Below are 17,152 nucleotides of genomic sequence, written 5' to 3' on the forward strand. Positions count from 1 at the left end.
CCAGGCATTCTGCCACACAAGACAAAATTCATGTAAAATCTAACCGACCTTCATGACTTAAATTTCCCACAACCAATATTACTGAGCCCAACAAACCAGTGCTTTAATTAACGCCAAATCCATGGTAGCCCACGCCACCGAGATAGCAGATATCACTAGAGAACTAGATTTCCTAGCTATATCTGAGACCTGGCTCCATGCCGCAGCAGGTCCTGCCATATTACTTGCCACTCCTGACTCTTATACCATCGTAAGAGCTGACAGAGCCAACACCAAAGGATGAGGTATTGCCTTTATCGCAAAATCAAACCTAGCACTCAGAGTAGTTCCATCCCCACTGCTAAGTCTTGTGAACGGCTTACAGTGAAACTAGTCACTTCTAAGTCTTGCACATTGACCATACACCTAATATACAGACAACCCAGCCCTATTGGTTCCATTGAAGAAGATGTTATGACTATACTATCAGCCAATACTAAACCTACCTCTCAAATATTACTAATAGGGGACTTCAACTTGGGTTTCCAAGACCCTAATGATCAACCCGCCAAAGCACTGGCCGACTCCTTAACTGAATTAGGCCTCTCGCAAAGAGTCAATCAACCCACCCACGAGAAAGGCAGAATACTAGATTGGGTTACTGACATCAACTGTGAGACTTCAATCACCTCGATTGAACCACAGACCTGGACTGACCACTCTCTCGTATCCTTTACAATTATGGCCAACCGAGTCAATAAACCCAAGCTGATTGCTCTGCACTTACTCACCGGGAATAAACGGAACATTACTACTGACAAGCTCCTGCCCCTCCTGCTCCCTACCCTGAACGCTTCGTCCAAGTCTCTAGACCCAACGGAACTAGTGGACCTTTACAACTCTACTATCGCACAAGCATTAGACTCCATTGCACCACTTAAACTCAGGAAAAGTAAACCGAAAGCTCACCTCAATACATGGTTCAGCCCCCAGTTAACATCTCTGAGGATAGAGAAAAGAAAAGTAGAATCCACCTGTAAAAATCTCCCTACAAAAGAAAACAAAGACAGTAAAAGAAATATCCTCTAAATACAAAGTGGAAATCCTCTGAACTAAACGCGAAACCTATAATGAGAGGATCCAAAAAGCTAGCTCCAATACAAAGGAACTCTTTGTGACTTTGAGAGAATTGGAACCACCCATCCCCCCTGATGACTCATGCCCCAAAAACAAAGCATGGTGTACTAACATCCAAAATGCTTTATCTAACAAAATTGCCACGCTTCAAAACAAAACAGCAGAAAAAAGGCTCAACCTCTCCAAAGCTGAAACTCACCAGAGACCCCAAAAACTCTCACCTCACAGGAATTCAAATTTGGTCCAAGTCACTACTCTAGAGGTTGAAAAGATCATATTATCCCTTAAACCATCAAAATGCCAAGGTGATACGTGCCCATCTCAAATAATTAAGGAAGCCGCCAGATACCTGTCCCCTTTCATCACAAAACTAATAAATGCCTCTTTCCTTACTGGCACGGTACCCACAAATCTAAAGGATGCATGGGTTCTGCCACTGCTAAAGAAATCAACATTGGACCCATCTATCCCTACGAACTACAGGGCTATCACCACGGTCCCATTTTTGCTTAAAATATTAGATAAAGAGGCAAACATTTAAATCCAGCGACACCTAGACACAAATAACCTCCTAGGCCTAAAACAATCTGGTTTCAGACCACTTCATGGCACAGAAACAGCCTTGATAGATTTGAAACAGCAAATCGACCAAATAAAAGGTAACGGGCAGTGTGCCTTACTACTACTTCTAGACTCGTCAGCCGCTTTTGACTTTGTGGACCACAAAATCCTTTGCTAACACCCGTCATCTGCGGCTAACTTCTCCCAAGAAGCTTCAGTCTGGATCCAATCCTTTCTCGGCAACAGGTCAATGAGAGTCTTCTCTGCCTCTGCGGCAGCTGACCCAACTCTAATTACATGTGGAGTTCCGCAACGTTTCCCCGACCTTGTATAACATATTTACTAAGCCACTCTTCGACGACTTAGATCATCTGGGTGTCATCTACACCAACTATGCAGATGAGACTCAGCTACTCATTTTGAAATGTTTTTATTGGCATTTATATAACAAATACTGTGTTACAACCAATCACTTATTGCCACTGTATATCGTGTGAACCATAACTGTTAATGATAACATAACACAACAACCAATAAAACGTCTTCACATGTGGACAGTGGGTCACATCTGGTGTCTCTCGTCTCATTTGAGCAGGGGGTATGGTGGACAGCTAATCCCATTTCTAAGCAGAGGGTAGCTTCACGAGGAGCACTATTATTCTATTGGTATCCGCAGTACCTGTTAAGTTCCTCATACAGATCATGTGTGCATTCAAGGGGGCTTGTCATCAGACGGGTGGAACATGTCCCTTATCAAGGTTTTCGACATTTCGTATGTGATACTTACATCTTCGCTAGCCCTGGATACACTCTCCCCCCATATTCTGGTCTCCACCTCAGCCCAGTGCTCAAACTCTCTGTGCCATCTCACATATTGTGGGCCTCCAGCAGACTTCCATGCCATAGTAATCGTTCTTTTGGCCAGTATGCATGCCATGCCCATGAATTTCACCACATGTTTAATTTTGCTCATTCTGGGATAGATGCCTAGCAAACATTCCCTTGGCGTCCATTTGTACCGCAGTACCCCGGGCCATTCTACAGGCCCGTTCTATTCGGTCCCAGAGCAGTTGCACCCGCCCGCACTCCCAGAACATGTGCATTATCCCCGCTGCTTCTGCGTTACACCAGGGACATAGTGGGTGAGCAGTGCTGTTAAATTTGGCCAACCTAAGAGGTGTCATATGTACGGTACAGAACGTTGAGTTGAATTAAACGAAATCTAGCGTTTCTGGACACTTCAAGAGGATACATCAGTGCTCTCTCCCATTCCTTTTCAGTAATGTCTCCACCCAGGGCGGTTTCCCACTTAGCTTTCAAGGACGTGCTCTTGGGGTTGGGTCTATCCACCAAATGACTGTATATTCTGGAGACCGGTCTCCAGCCGTCACTCAGATTGCACATTAGGGCCAACAAGGGGGTCACTTCCAGTTTTTCCTGCCATTTCTCCCACTTCTTTCTAGCCACCTGCCTAATCTTTTGATACCATAAGAACTGCCCACCCGGCTACCCATCCTTTTCCTGCAGTGATTCGAACCCTCTGAACACTCCTTCCTCATTCACATCACCCCAAGTGTAGATACCCCAACCTTTCCCAGTACCTTACACCACTGCTAGATCTGTACCAGCTTTGCAGACATGGATCTCAGGCGAATAGGGTTGCCTGAGCTGCATTAGTGCCTTGGCTCTATTCCACACTTTCTTTCCCAACACAACTTCCATGTGGGCACTCCATAAGCAATCCAGTGGCACCCACAATGACACTCAGATACTCATACCTCTTTCTGGTAACTATGACACCGACCTCGCACTAATCAACAAAATGTACTCAATCATTCAGGCATGGATGGCAACCCACAGCCCCTACCTAAATGATGAAAAAACGGAAATCCTTTTTCTAGGAGCTCAGACCAACCTCAATAAGCTTGATGAGAAATACTCTACATTTAACATAGATGGTATTGTCTTTAAGGTTGCCAAGGAAACCAAAACACTTGGATTCTACCTGGACTCTATACTAAACATGCGCAAACAAGTCAATGCGACAGCCTCTGCAACAGCGTATACCTTATACCTGCAAGCTGATTCACGCTTGCAAACCCTACCTATCTATCGATAGTCGTATCATACTAGCGAGAGCATTGATCACCTCTAAACTTGAATATTGCAATGCCCTCTATGCAGGCGCCAGCAAATTCATCAAGAGTAAACTCCAAACACTACAATACAACGCTCTCAGAACAGCATTAAGTATTCCTAGGAGAGAACATATTTCCGAGGCCAGAAGAAAACACAACTGGCTTTCCATTAAAGACAGGATTCACTTAAAAATGGTCTCTATTACACAGAAATGCCTCAACAATGCTGCTCCGCAGTACCCAAGAGAAGAAATCCTCAGAAAAACGTCATCACGGCCCACAAGGGTGGCCAACTCCCATTGTATCATAGCGCCCAGATTTTACCTTAAGCAGGCAGGCGGCAACAGCTGGCCTGTGCAGACCGCCCGACTCTGGAATCCCCTACCCATCCATCTGCGAACTGATCAGAGATTCCATAGCTTTAGAGTAAAGACTAACCAATGGTTAACCCTGCATGATATCCAACTTGCTATTCTTCCTTCAGCTATCCTCTACTGTCGCCAAACCAGTCCCATTGCCACATACTCTATTTATTTTCCATGTATATATATGCCTCTATGCCTCATGTCCATTATGCAAGCATCTGCTTCTATATTTTATGCTGTTATTGTCTTCGTTATTGCATTGCCGCCTCAGGCGCCATTTACTCCTGTATGTACTCGTAACCTGTGAAGGTTTGTATAATGCGTCTAGATACCTCTGGGTATGGTGCGCTATATAAATAAATAAAACAAACAAACTCAGGCAGTTACAAACATGACACACACTGAACATTCTGTACATGTTGAGGGTGACAGTAATGGTTGGTGGCCTGCTGGTGGCATGTTGGTAGTTCTGCCACCTATTAAAAGACCCCTAATCTGGGGTGAGCGGATCAGCAGCCACAGAATGACACCATTGTCGGCTACTGGCACCATATAGAGCAGGCCAACAAAATGCAGGAGCACCGTTCACGTAAACATTTTAACAAGCCCACTTGAGCATGTACATGTCAAGCAGGTGCATAGCATAAAGCGCATGTTGCTGAGTCCACTTTAAGCATTATCAGAGCCGCAGGAGACCAGTTCATAGTTGCACAAGCATCCATTCCAGACAGTCAAACTCACAGTCCGTGGGCCGGCAAAACCACAGCTAAACAGCAGCAACATCAGCCTAGTCCATAGATGGTAGGGGCAGGCAGTGGCAGGGTATTGGTGGCATTGGGCCCAGGCTCTTTATTAGGCGGCGAGGCCTCCATATCTTTGAGCACCAACCTGGAGCGCTGTACAATTCATCGCCAGCGGGGCCCAGGATCGCCAATGGGCTATGCAGAATTTTCCCATTGTGCTGACATAGATGCCGTAGATGCCACCATCAATGGGCCCGGGATCTTCCCAGGGCCATTCACTGTTAAATGGCATTTCGCCAACAGAGTGATGCCTTTCACACTGCCGATGCGGCAGTGGCGTTTTCCCTTTCATTCGCCATTTTTTTTCCCTCCAAATTTTAAAGTCACAGCTGCTGGGCTCACAATATTTTCTAGGCAGCTGGGCCTCTATTTTATGAGCTCCGACACCAAAGCACTCTCATTGTCATTTGCTCCGACATGGAGCTGCATATACACTCTGCGCCTTTGGGCCCGGGATCTACCGAAGGCAGGCTCGCTTCCACCGGAGCATATCCCTTCACCACCATGCGGCCCGGTTGCAGTGGAGGAGGAGAGCATTGGCAGCCACGCAACTTCGTTCTTCTCATCTTGGCAGCTCCTGTTTTTCTTTTCATTGTGGCTCAGGAGAATGCCAGCAGCTGTAGGTCATGCACATTTGTGCCTTGTTCAGCTCTGACATGGAACACTTTACACAATCACTGCCAGTGGGCCCGGGAACTCATAGGGCCTGCCGGCACAGGGACCCACGGGCTGGCAGCAAGGCCGCTTGCGGCCAACAGGGGGGCGGGGGGCGCACACACCACCGGCTCGCTCACAGAGCATGCAAGCAGTTTCCATACCTTCACGGTCGGCAGGAGCAGCGACTGATGGGCCCGGAAGCACATGGGGGAGCACTACAGCATTCTCATTCAGTTTCTTCTAATGAGCGCACATCGTGCCGGGAGCAGCAGGCAACCGGGTGGCCGCACTCACAGTGCAGGTCCACTTCCTCTTGTCACCAATGTTGTGCCCTGGACCCAGGGCACAGGGTTTAGGCACACCTTTGCTGGGGGCACCCAGCTGATACACAAGGACAGGGAGCACCATGTCAGCCTGTAGTCATACAGGCACAACTATGGCCTAGGGGCACCCAGGCCGTCATGGCCAACGCCGCTGGAGTTGCCCAGCAGGGACAGCGGCACACAGGGGACATAGTGGAAAGCGTTGCCCAGGGGCATTGTCCTATTGGAGGGCCATGCAGGGAAGGCCCATCTGCCGACTACGTAGCACGATGATCGCGCTGTATACAACATGACACAGCAGGCAGGAGTCCGTTGGCCTTGACTGACAAGCTGGCACGGCGCTTGTTCTTCTTCTTGCTGATAGATTTTTATCCATCAGCGGTGATTTTTGGATACCGAGGCTTAAGCCTCATTACTCCATCTTCTCAGGTTGAGTGTGTAGTCGTGGGTTTGTATTCTTCTTGGTCTGTGTGGTCTTGTCACAGTAGGGCTGGTTTCACAGGGTCTTCGCAGTGATGGGCTGCTAATGGCTTGTTCCTTTTATTGTGCGCGAGTCACATGGTCAGAACATGTGACATTGCACAAGCCCTGTGAGGGACCATTATCCCAAAAGGGGTGGCACACTACAGTCTGTGCATTGGTGTGTTCCAGCACTCGCATGTTTACACTGGGGAGCATTTGCAAACATTGAAAGAAATGCTCTCAACCTATTTTCCACTTTCTAGTCAATACCAAGGGCTGCAGATGCTACACACATCACCGGATCAGGACCTTTCAGCAGACAATATCTTCCCATTCAGTCACAGCGCCGATGGGTCCCTGCCTGCTGACAGGCGTAACCTACAGGGAAACTGCGGGGAACTGGCAGCGCCACAATGTCGGGATCTGCAGTCCTCCTACATTAAAATGGTGGGTGCAGTGCTGCCACCTGAAGGCTTCCATGGACATTGCAACACTTACTGCAAATAAAGGATTTCCTTAACCCTATAAATCGTACACGACCGTTAAAAAAACTACCCGCCCATGGGAGCGGGCGAAGGGATTTTGCGAGACCTCGTCCACCAGGACCAAGATATATCTATAGCCTAGCAGGTTCCAGACGCCCCACTAAATCCATTGAAAGGACAGTGTGATTAGCAGTATCTGCTGTAGTGCCGTCTTGGGTGGTATGTATGCACTGATGACTTGGCATGTTGGACATGCTGAATAGTAGCATGCAACCTCCTTGTATATGGCGGGCCAAAAGAATTGCTTTGTTAGTTTCTGTTGGGTTTTTTGGCGGCTAGACTACCTCCTCCAGAGTGGTCATGGGCTAGAAGTAGGAAGGTCTCTTAGTGGATTTTAGGTAACAATAACTGTTCTCTCTCAACTCCAGTCTCGTCTATGTATACAACAGTATAACCCTCTCATCTGTCTTCTAGCTCTTCTGCTTTGTCACGTGCGTTTTTGAGGGTGTTGTGGGTTAGCATATCTGACCTGAGTAAGGGTGACGGATCCTCCAGGTTCCAATCTATGGCCCCAGTTTGTAACATGTTCCTCCTCAAGGATTTCTTGGTCCATACTGCTTTCTGGGTTTTTCTTGGATGGTTGGGATGGTCTTCTAGTTCTTCTTGTGTGAATGGGGATTCATTTAACCAAGGCACACTATTTGCTTCCATTAAGTCTTGAAATTGTGGTAGGTCTGTTCCCAATACATCAGCGACGGGTAGAGATGGTATGATGGTGGCCCGGATTCCCTGCTCTTTATTATTAATGCTGAGTAGTATGTACTTAGATGGATAAGGTTTTACATCAACACAGATAGATTTTATCCTTAAAGGGGAGAAGTTGTGTTCAGAATCCTGTCGAAGTGCACATTGACAGTGTATGAATATCTAGGTCTATTCCTTGGTAAACCTTCCATGATTCCTATTTCCATGGGTTCTGGTAGACTTCTTTTTGGGCAGTAGTGGGCTATGTGGCCCCATTTGCCATAATCGAAAAACTAAGGTTGTCTATGGAGAGGCACAGCTACTGGGCTTCCAGCTTCCTTCCTAACTGTACATTCCTCTGTGTCCCCCACCTGGGCTGAAGCGGTCAAACAGATCTTATGCTTGGGGCTCTCGAGTGAGTCACTGGATTTAGGACATGCATCTGACTGGAGTACCGGTTGTAACCTGCTTTTTGGTATGCTACCTGGTTCCCTCTGAGGTCTAAAGGGCACCGGGCCAGTCCACCTCCCACTTAGCACATGGACCCCTCCCCCTGCACCCCACGCAATCCCGGGCTCTTTGCCTCCTGTCCTCCCCTTAGCACTCGCTTAGCCCTGTACCCCCTCCTCCTTTTCTCTTGCACTCTCTCCTCTTTACCCTGCACTTCCCTTCCCACTCAAGCACTTGGTATTTCCTGCAGACCGGCATTCCCCACTATCTCCCCACCCCCGTCCCATGCACTTCTTGTTACTGCACTTGCACAATCCGAATGTCACAAGGCCTAGTAAGGACCATTATTGTTATCTTTCTCCCTTCGCTCCCTCATAATGCGTCTACGCTGGAACTTAATCCCCACGAAGGAGATACGTCTAAGGAGAGGGCTGATCATCCATCAGAATCTACCTGTAGGTTCTGTATAAACGTAGAGGTCCTAGAATCAGCTAGACACTTGTTTATGGTATGTACAGCCATGCACTCCAAAAGAATATCATACTTCAAGAAAGTATTAGGTGTGTCTAGCTGGATGGATGTGAATGAACATTGGGATGTCTGTATACAGTATCACCCCTTCTGAAGGTCTAGCTGTGGAAGCTTTTTTATAAAATCTTGGGTAATTGCTGGTTCATAACGCAAAAGGCTTCCTACCCACACAAATTCTTTTTTAAGAACGGTTTATACATTCTGTAATGCATTAATAATACAAATGTTTTTATGAGTCAATTTTGTATTTTCTTTTAACAATGTGTCTTTTATACAATGCTTTCTTTTTCTATGGTTGTAAAGGTTTGAATAAATCACACACAAGTAAAAAGAAAACACTGCATCAATGTCATTTGGTTGGCACAGCCCCAGACCAAAGTGATTGTCTAACTGAGCTATAGTTAACAGCTTTGAGTCCTGATCAGGCCTTTCCACCATTTATTGTGATTGGAGTACAGGTTGCTTGGATGCAGCGTGTTGAAAAGGGTACATTAGGACAGGATTGCCGTGCTGGGAGTGCAATTAAAAGGATTGTTTCTGTTTGTGGTTAGGGCCCGGGGCGTCTCAACTTAGCTGCTGCTATTGCTATGGGCCCTGGCAATGACTCAGGGTGCCATATACCCTGAAGAAGCACCCAAAGAATATCAGGCTCAAAGAAAACAAAGCTACTGTAGGTCTGATTGACAAAGATCAGGATAAAAATCCATTCTCATACGAACATTAGTAATTTGCAGTTCAGGCTTTCTGGAGATACATTGACTGCCATCTCAGGCCATCTCAGGCAACAGCCATCCTATTCAACTCAAGAGTTTGGCTTTTATTGATGCTGCTGCAGTAAGAGCCACCCACCTACTGACCTAGACAGCAGTATTGCTAAAATAGATAAAGTGTATAAAGGCAGAAGCAATAATGAAGATCTTTTACCTCCGTACGCACATCCTTGCATACGGTTTACCAGGATTGGATTTTTTAAAGTCTGCTACAGCATCCGCCTGGTAGACATCAAAATCTATCTTTATCTCCTCAGCTTCCTTCTGCAATCTGGAGAGCAAAGAGAAACCAAAATAACACAGACAGCAGTTAACTGCCACATGAACTTCAGGCAGAAGGACCAAGGCATGCCCCTCTAAACCCAATACAGGAGAACAAGAGCTGTGCCAAGTACAAAGCATGGACCCTTAGCAACTGCTGAAACTGGAAACCTACCATTTCTACCCAAACCACTGCAGGATGCCAGACCATATCCCAGAATCAAATTGAAAGGTTGCACAAAACCCCTGACACACTCACCGAGCAGAACCATCCAGAATGCGAGAGGTCTGCAGAATGCCAATCTGCTCCAGAAGGAATGCTGCAAAAACAGACGGAGGTGCATCATTTACAACAAAAATCCTGGGATCATTCTGAACAAAAATCACTATAGAGCATTTAAGCATTAAATTGAATAGCAAACACTCTCTTCTGATGTGCTCACCCCCATCAGAACCACCAGTTTATTGAAGAGGAAGATGACGTTCCAGCAATCAAGGGGCACACTCAAGGAAGCAATCGCCCAGAAAACATGCTCAAGATCAAATTTAACTCAATCACAAGAAACAACTGAGACAAACCATTCAACCCAGCGCAGAACACAAAGAAGCATTACATAAATCTAAGTATTCACTCAACAATATTTCTTCAATCTTCCTCATTAATACACCACTGAAATACATTCCACAAATCATATGCCTTATTCACACCAGGCACAGCATTTCATAGATCACATAAAACTTCACAAAGCATGACATTCCCCCAATCACAGGTGGAACAAGGTGCATCACTGCCCAACTTACTAGAACCAACGGAGAAACAATACATCTATATTACTTCCAGAGAGAAACAGGAGTCAAAAGTTAATTTTCTTCTGGTTCATTTATTATCTCTTTCACTGAACCATAGTTCTGTCTAGATCAATAGGGGAGCTGCCTGAAATGTATGTTATTTAGAGAGCAGTTTATTTGGAGTGGGGGTAGTAGAGAAGGCAAAGGCTTTGGTACAAGTGACAGCTTACCTTTTACTAAAGCATTTCAGATGCTTCATTGCCCTTAAAATATAAACTGAACCCTGTAATATCCCACCCATCTGTAAACTGCAACACCATGCCACTTTGAAACAGTCTTTGGCAGTAAGCATTATGTTTAAAAGGAATCACCAATCTGTAACTCAAGGAAATGTTGTTTAGTATCAAATACCTTTTAATGTTAGTGGCTCCAAAGAAACCGATTTACCAGCACACATTAACATATCTGTTTTAACAGAATTCAATGTTTGCGGTTCTTTTGACCAATGTTGTGGCCCTCTAAACCATTTACTAGCTTTCATGGATTTTTTACTAAATGTTTGTGACCACAAAAGGACTTCTACTTAAGTCCTGTTGTTACTGCAACCTTTTCATGATGTGCAGTCCTTAACAGCCCATATGACTTCAAGGACAGGGGTGCTATTTAAGCACCCCATTTTGGACCACAGGTGATTCTGTCACCCTGAAAGTGTGTTGTAGAGTAGGCTGATGGCAGCTGTGATTTAGTATTGGCTATCACATCCTTGTATCCCTTGGGGAACTAATGTATTTTAATCTCAGTTTCCGGCCATTTTATTTTTGCCCATTCCTTTGTCTGAGTTCACTATTAGGCAGGCTAAACGTGGCTCTTGTGCTGATGCGTGTACATTTTTAAAGTCCCCATGATTTTCCAATCTACATCCTATATAGTTGGCCCGGCGTGTTTGACGGTTTTAATGCCAGCCTTATTGGTAAGCTACCAAAGCCATTGTGTACTGTCTAGGGATAGGATTGGTGAGCTGCCTTGGCCAGCCCTTGCATGAAAGAGTATATCAGTGGGAGAACTGGCTATTCCTAAAATTCCTTCCTGATCTTTACATGTCTGGAATCTTCTTGTGTTCCCTTTGGGATGCGTGCCTCTCCCGTTGCACTTGTGGGATGAAAAGAAGAACTTACCTGATGTTTCTCCATAACTTTGTGTTGATATTGATTTACAGAGCTAGCCCAGTAGAGGTTGGATTGTTTTGAGGGGCCACCCTAGTTCTGGAACAAGATATTTGACACAAAGTTCGGGCCAAAGTATCAAGGTAACGCAGAAAGATACTTCAGGAGATATGGGGTACAGTAGTAGTACAGGTAATCCCAAAAAAAGCACTTAAATAAAATAGGCAATTTAGGAGTATTAATATATACTAATGTATTAGGACATTAACTCTAAACGGGAAAAGTAAACGTCAAGCAGCTATCAGTAAAATACAAAGCTAAGAACATATACACACAGTTGGTGATCTCAAAGTGGGATCACCCACACTTTACAATAAACACAGTAAAAGCATTTCAGAATAATGAGACAAGAAAACCGTAAGCAGTAAAGAGGAGAAACAATGCCTTTAAAACGTAAACCATATAATTCTGCCAAATAAGTAATTGGCCCCTGCAGCTTTCGCAGTCCTTCCCTACCAGATTATTAGGCCTAGTGCCCCAACCGAGTCAAAATTTCAGCTAAGTACCTGTGCACGAAGCCGGATGTCTTTAAAGTAGCATCTCCATCACCCCTAGAACAAGCTTTGGCAAAACCAGTAGGTGAGTACAATTCCAGAATAAAGGACTTTGGGAGTTGAACAGGTAAGTAAATAGGATTTAGGAGTACTCTCCCAAGACCATCACACTAGGGGTTACCCTCGGGTGATCCCAATCATGCCTAGACAAGGGAGAGTTACGGAGTGGAATTTACACTCCCATTTTCTGAGTGACTACTACTAGGGACTGAGAATCAGTGGGGCCACTTTCTTCAGCCTTCGGTTCAGTTGCAGCTGACCCAGGCCAGAGGATACAGTGGCTAAAGTCGGCGTTGGATTTAGTTCAGGCTAGATGGTGGTTCCGTGCTCCAGTTGGAATGTTCCAAGAATCTTCTAGCTTGACGTCCCAGGAACTGCAGGCAGCAGCCACAACAGGCCCCACTACGAGAAGATATCCCCCCCAGGACACCGCAGAGGTGGGCAACTGTGAAGTTCACCCTAAGCAGAAGGTGATGTTAATGGCAGCGAGGAAGACTTGGCTCCAGGAAGGCCCCCTTCATCCATCAGGCTGCTCTCCAGAATTTATCTTCAGCCACAAGTGTGTTAACTGCAGGGCCCCGAGCTCCAGCCTATGTTGGGCTTCTCATGCACAGGTCTGGGCTGGTTGGTACCACAAGTCAAAGGTTTCGAAGCACTGTTACTTCTTACCTGGTAACGTTCTTTCGATGGGATGTTCCTCCGACGTATTCCTCATCTTTGATAATTTGTCTCCAGCTTGCTGGCCTCGGAAACATTTTTCTCAGTAGAGGGTGCTGCGCATCGACGTCCGTCGAGTTGGTGGCCCTCAACAGCCACCGTATCGGCGTCAATGTCACCATGCCCATAAATAGACACGCGCAGCGTCCGTTGCTCAGTTCCGTTTTGTAGCATAAGATAAGTCATGCATGAATTGGTTATTGACCTTGAAGGAGCATAAACTGCAACAACAAGGGAAGTATTACTGCGCGGATGGTTGGGAGGGGCGATAAGGAATACGTCGGAGGAACGTCCCATCGAAAGAACGTTACCAGGTAAGAAGTAACTTGTTCTTCGAAGGGATTGTGTCCTCCGACGTATTCCTCATCTTTGATAGACTCCCATAGCAGTGGTGTGTAATTGGAGGTGGGAGTAAAACGCCATGTTTCCCTTTAGGAATGAACAGAATGTAATACGGCTTAGCCAAACCTAGTCTCTTGACTAGAGGAGGAATCCAGGTTGTAAAATCTTGTGAAGGTATGTGCGGACGACCATGTGGCAGCCGCACATATGTCTTGAACCGGAATCCCTCGTTGGAGGGCCGAAGAGGCTGCGATACCCCTGGTTGAATGAGCCCTAAGAATTTGAGGAGGCTCTTTCCCTGCTAGTTTGTAACATTCCAGAATGGCCAAAATAATACATCTGGAAATGGTCTGTTTTGTTATCGGTAGTCCCAATTTGTTCCCTGAGTAACCTACGAACAGTTGGTCTGCTTGCCTAATCCTAGCAAGTCTGCTGATGTAAAAGCTTAAAGCCCGCCTTCGGTCCAGCCTGTGTAGCCTTTCTTCCTTTTTCCCCCGGATGGGGAGGAGGATAGAATGAAGGTAAGGTAATTTTCTGAGTGATGTGGAATTCAGAAACCACCTTTGGGAGGAAATTAGGCTTCACCTGTAGGACAACTGTCTTTATGAAAAATTGTATGAGGGGTTTTACAAGATAGAGCTTGCAATTCACTCACCCTTCTAGCAGATGTTAGTGCCACTAATAAGACAGTTTTAAGGGTGAGAAATAAACGAACAAGAGTGGAGTGGTTCGAAAGGAGTACCCATCAGGAAATTTAAGACTAAATCTAAGTCCCATAAGGGAACTTGGAATGGTCTTGGAGGATATACATTAGTTAATCCCTTTAGAAACTGTATTACTAAGGGTAATTTGAAATACGATGGCTCCTCTGCAGTGCGCTTGAAGATCGATAGGTCTGCGAGATAGCCCTTGATAGTGCCTTGATAGTGCCAACTTGAAGGCCTGAATTTGCCAAGTAGAGTAGAAAGGATAACACATGGAAAGGGGTCGATATTCTCTTCTCTACACCAGCTGCAAAATTTGTTCCAACGTCAACGGTATAAAGACTTTGTTGCTGGCCTTCTGGCCGAAAAGCAACACCTCCATGACGTCATCAGGGAGGTCCAAATCCTTGTATCTCAACCTTTCAGAAGCCAAGTGTGAAGTTTGAGGGTTCGGATGTCTGGATGGAGAACCTGACCTCCCTTCTGTGAGAGAAGATTCTCCTTGAGTGGAAGGCGAATTGGAGGGCAGATGGACATGTCCAGAAGGTCCGGGTACCACATTCTCCTGGCCCAGTCTGGGGCAATTAGGATCATGGTCCTCCGGAATCTTCTCAACCTCCTGATCATTTGAGGAATGATGGGGACTGGTGGAAACGCGTACAGGAGTGGAAACTCCCAGTCCACTACGAACGCGTCCCCTAGAGCTCCTCTCGGGGGAAATTCCCTTGAAAAAAACAGATCGCACTTCCTGTTGGTACTGGTGGCGAACAGATCCACATCAGGGGTTCCCCAAAGGGCGAAGATCTCTTGAAGGACTTCCTGAGCTAGTTCCCACTCATGGGAGACTGTGCCCTGCCTGCTCAGAGCGTCCGCCGTCAAGTTCTCTCTCCGGCTAGGTGAACTGCCGATAGAGAGATTCCTTCTTGAATTGCCCAAAACCAGAGCTGCATTGCCTCTCTGCACAGTGGCAGTGATCCCACGCCTCCTCTTTTGTTGAGGTAGTGCATGGCCACTGTGTTGTCCATCATTATCAGGACATTTTATCCCTGTACTGATGGCAGGAAAGCTTTCAGCGCTAGTCTGATCGCGCTCAGCTCCAATAGGTTGATGTGTAGTCTGGACTCCGATGGAGACCAACGACCGCTGATGGTCAAGTCGTTGGCATGGGCTCCCCACCCCGTGAGTGAGGCATCCGTGACTACTGTTATCTCCGGCCATGGTTGCCAAAACAGTTCTCCTTTCAAAATGTTCTCTCGATAAGCCCACCATTGAAGGTCTCGGGCTACCTTGTTCGGAATCCGAAGGAGATCTGCGACCACTGGGTTCTTAGTGCCCACTGGAGAGATCTCATTCTCAGGCGAGCCTCTGGCACAAGGAAGATGCAGGATGCCATGAGGCCTAGCAACCTCAAAAAGTCGAAGGCTGGGAGATGTTGGGCATTTTGAAACTTGGCGACCATCTGCAGAATATCTTGAGCCCTCACCTCTGGTGGCGAGGCTTTTCCCAGAGAAGTGTCCAGGACTGCTCCGATGAACTGGAGGGTCTGTGATGGCATCATCTGTGACTTCTTTAAATTGAGGGAGGAGCCCAGTTTGTGAAGGAAGTGGCAGACATGATCTAGCTGGCTCTGAGCTTGTTCCGAAGATACAGCCCTGATCAGCCAATCGTCCAGGTAGGGGTAGACGTGAATCCCTCCCCTCCTTAGACTTGCCGCCACTACCGACATTAACTTGGTGAAGACCCTCGGGGCGGAGGTCAGCCCAAATGGCAGAACTCGAAATTGATAATGAGAGCCACTAATTGCGAACCTCAGGTATTTCCTGTGTTTGAGATGGATTGGCACATGGAAATAAGCATCCTGGAGGTCCAGAGATACCACAGTATGCACACCTAATAGTAACAATATTTGTGAATAGTTTGAAATAAATCCTCAAATGGTTATGAGAAAAATGTTTACAAATATTTTGAGGTGCGGGGGAGATAATCTCAACCTTGGCATCTGGGTTGGTACAATAACAAAACAAGAAGTGGATGTTCCCGAAGTGGGGAACTCAGATGGACGGAGCACAAATCAAGCATCAGAACCACAAATATTAAGTCACCCGTCTACAGGCATTTTCGAGATCACAAACACAATGTTGCACAAATGAGAGTGGTTATACTTGAGGTACTCCACCCGCTCCCAAGAGGAGGAGATCTACAAAAGAGATTATCTCAAAGAGAATTATACTGGATCCATCAGGGATTAATGAAGATTACTATCTGGGACCTTTTCTATAAAACAGCTACCATTCCTCTATTTAGCAGTTTCCATCAGTTTTTACCATATTTACCAGATACTGTTAAATGAGCTGAATATTGTATCAGAAGTCATTACTACATAGGAGTTGCTTACATCGAATATTCAAGTACTGTATATATACAGATGTGTATTTCATGTATCAGATTGTGAATCCATTTATGGAACAGCAACAGAGTGAACATTTTATCATTTGAGGTTAACAAATTTTTGACAATAACAATAGATCATATTATATGTCCATGACCATCTTCCGTAGGATATAGATTCCACTCCTTCACTTTCTACTACTTCTGAGTTATTCTTCCCATTTGTGTAAGTAACACCTACTATGATTACACTCACAGATTTTGTTGAACCGTATCCCTACATTTCTGTTTGCCTACATTTATTTGGGCACTCGATCGACTGGTTTCGGAATGCATTTGTATGCGATCCACTTCTCCTTACAATCGTATATGAGAACTTTAGCTGTCATCACGCTCATGTACTTCTGACACATCTAATTCTGACGCGGCCTTTCATCTCAATCATGCTAATTACCGGACAATTGCACGACGCATGCGCACAATGACGTCAGCTCCCGTTGACGGGATCACGCTATGACGCGTGTGACGTAGGATGCGCAATCGTCACCCTAATGACGCTATATTAAGTGGACAACGATAAAAACCTTTACATCCAGCAGCGGCGGCGCCTGCTCCCGTGAATCTTCGCGTGTTCTGCAGAGCGACTTCTTTTTCGTGTAAATAAGTAAGTCTTGAATTGATTTATATTCTGGGTTACTGTAGCCCCGATCCATTACACCATGAGACCAAGTACTTTTTGTATACTCTTTCTTCCCTCCCATGCAGTTCA

The 17,152-nt window shown here is 45.9% G+C and overlaps 1 protein-coding gene across 6 annotated transcripts in view; it reads right to left on the reverse strand.

The window, feature by feature from the left end:
- Positions 1-17,152, reverse strand: part of TSEN54 (tRNA splicing endonuclease subunit 54) — a 571,608-nt gene that overhangs the window by 52,078 nt on the left and 502,378 nt on the right. For all 6 annotated transcript variants that reach the window (XM_069654778.1, XM_069654777.1, XM_069654774.1 and 3 more), the window contains 2 exons: positions 9,926-9,986; positions 9,560-9,676 (listed from right to left, as the gene is read on the reverse strand). In XM_069654778.1, coding sequence (XP_069510879.1) covers positions 9,560-9,676; positions 9,926-9,986 — 178 coding nt within the window. The remainder of the gene's footprint in view (positions 1-9,559; positions 9,677-9,925; positions 9,987-17,152) is intronic.

This window comes from Ambystoma mexicanum, chromosome 3q, assembly GCF_040938575.1.
Source record: "Ambystoma mexicanum isolate Mex_15411 chromosome 3q, UKY_AmexF1_1, whole genome shotgun sequence".
Classification (NCBI taxonomy): Eukaryota; Metazoa; Chordata; class Amphibia; order Caudata; family Ambystomatidae; genus Ambystoma; species Ambystoma mexicanum.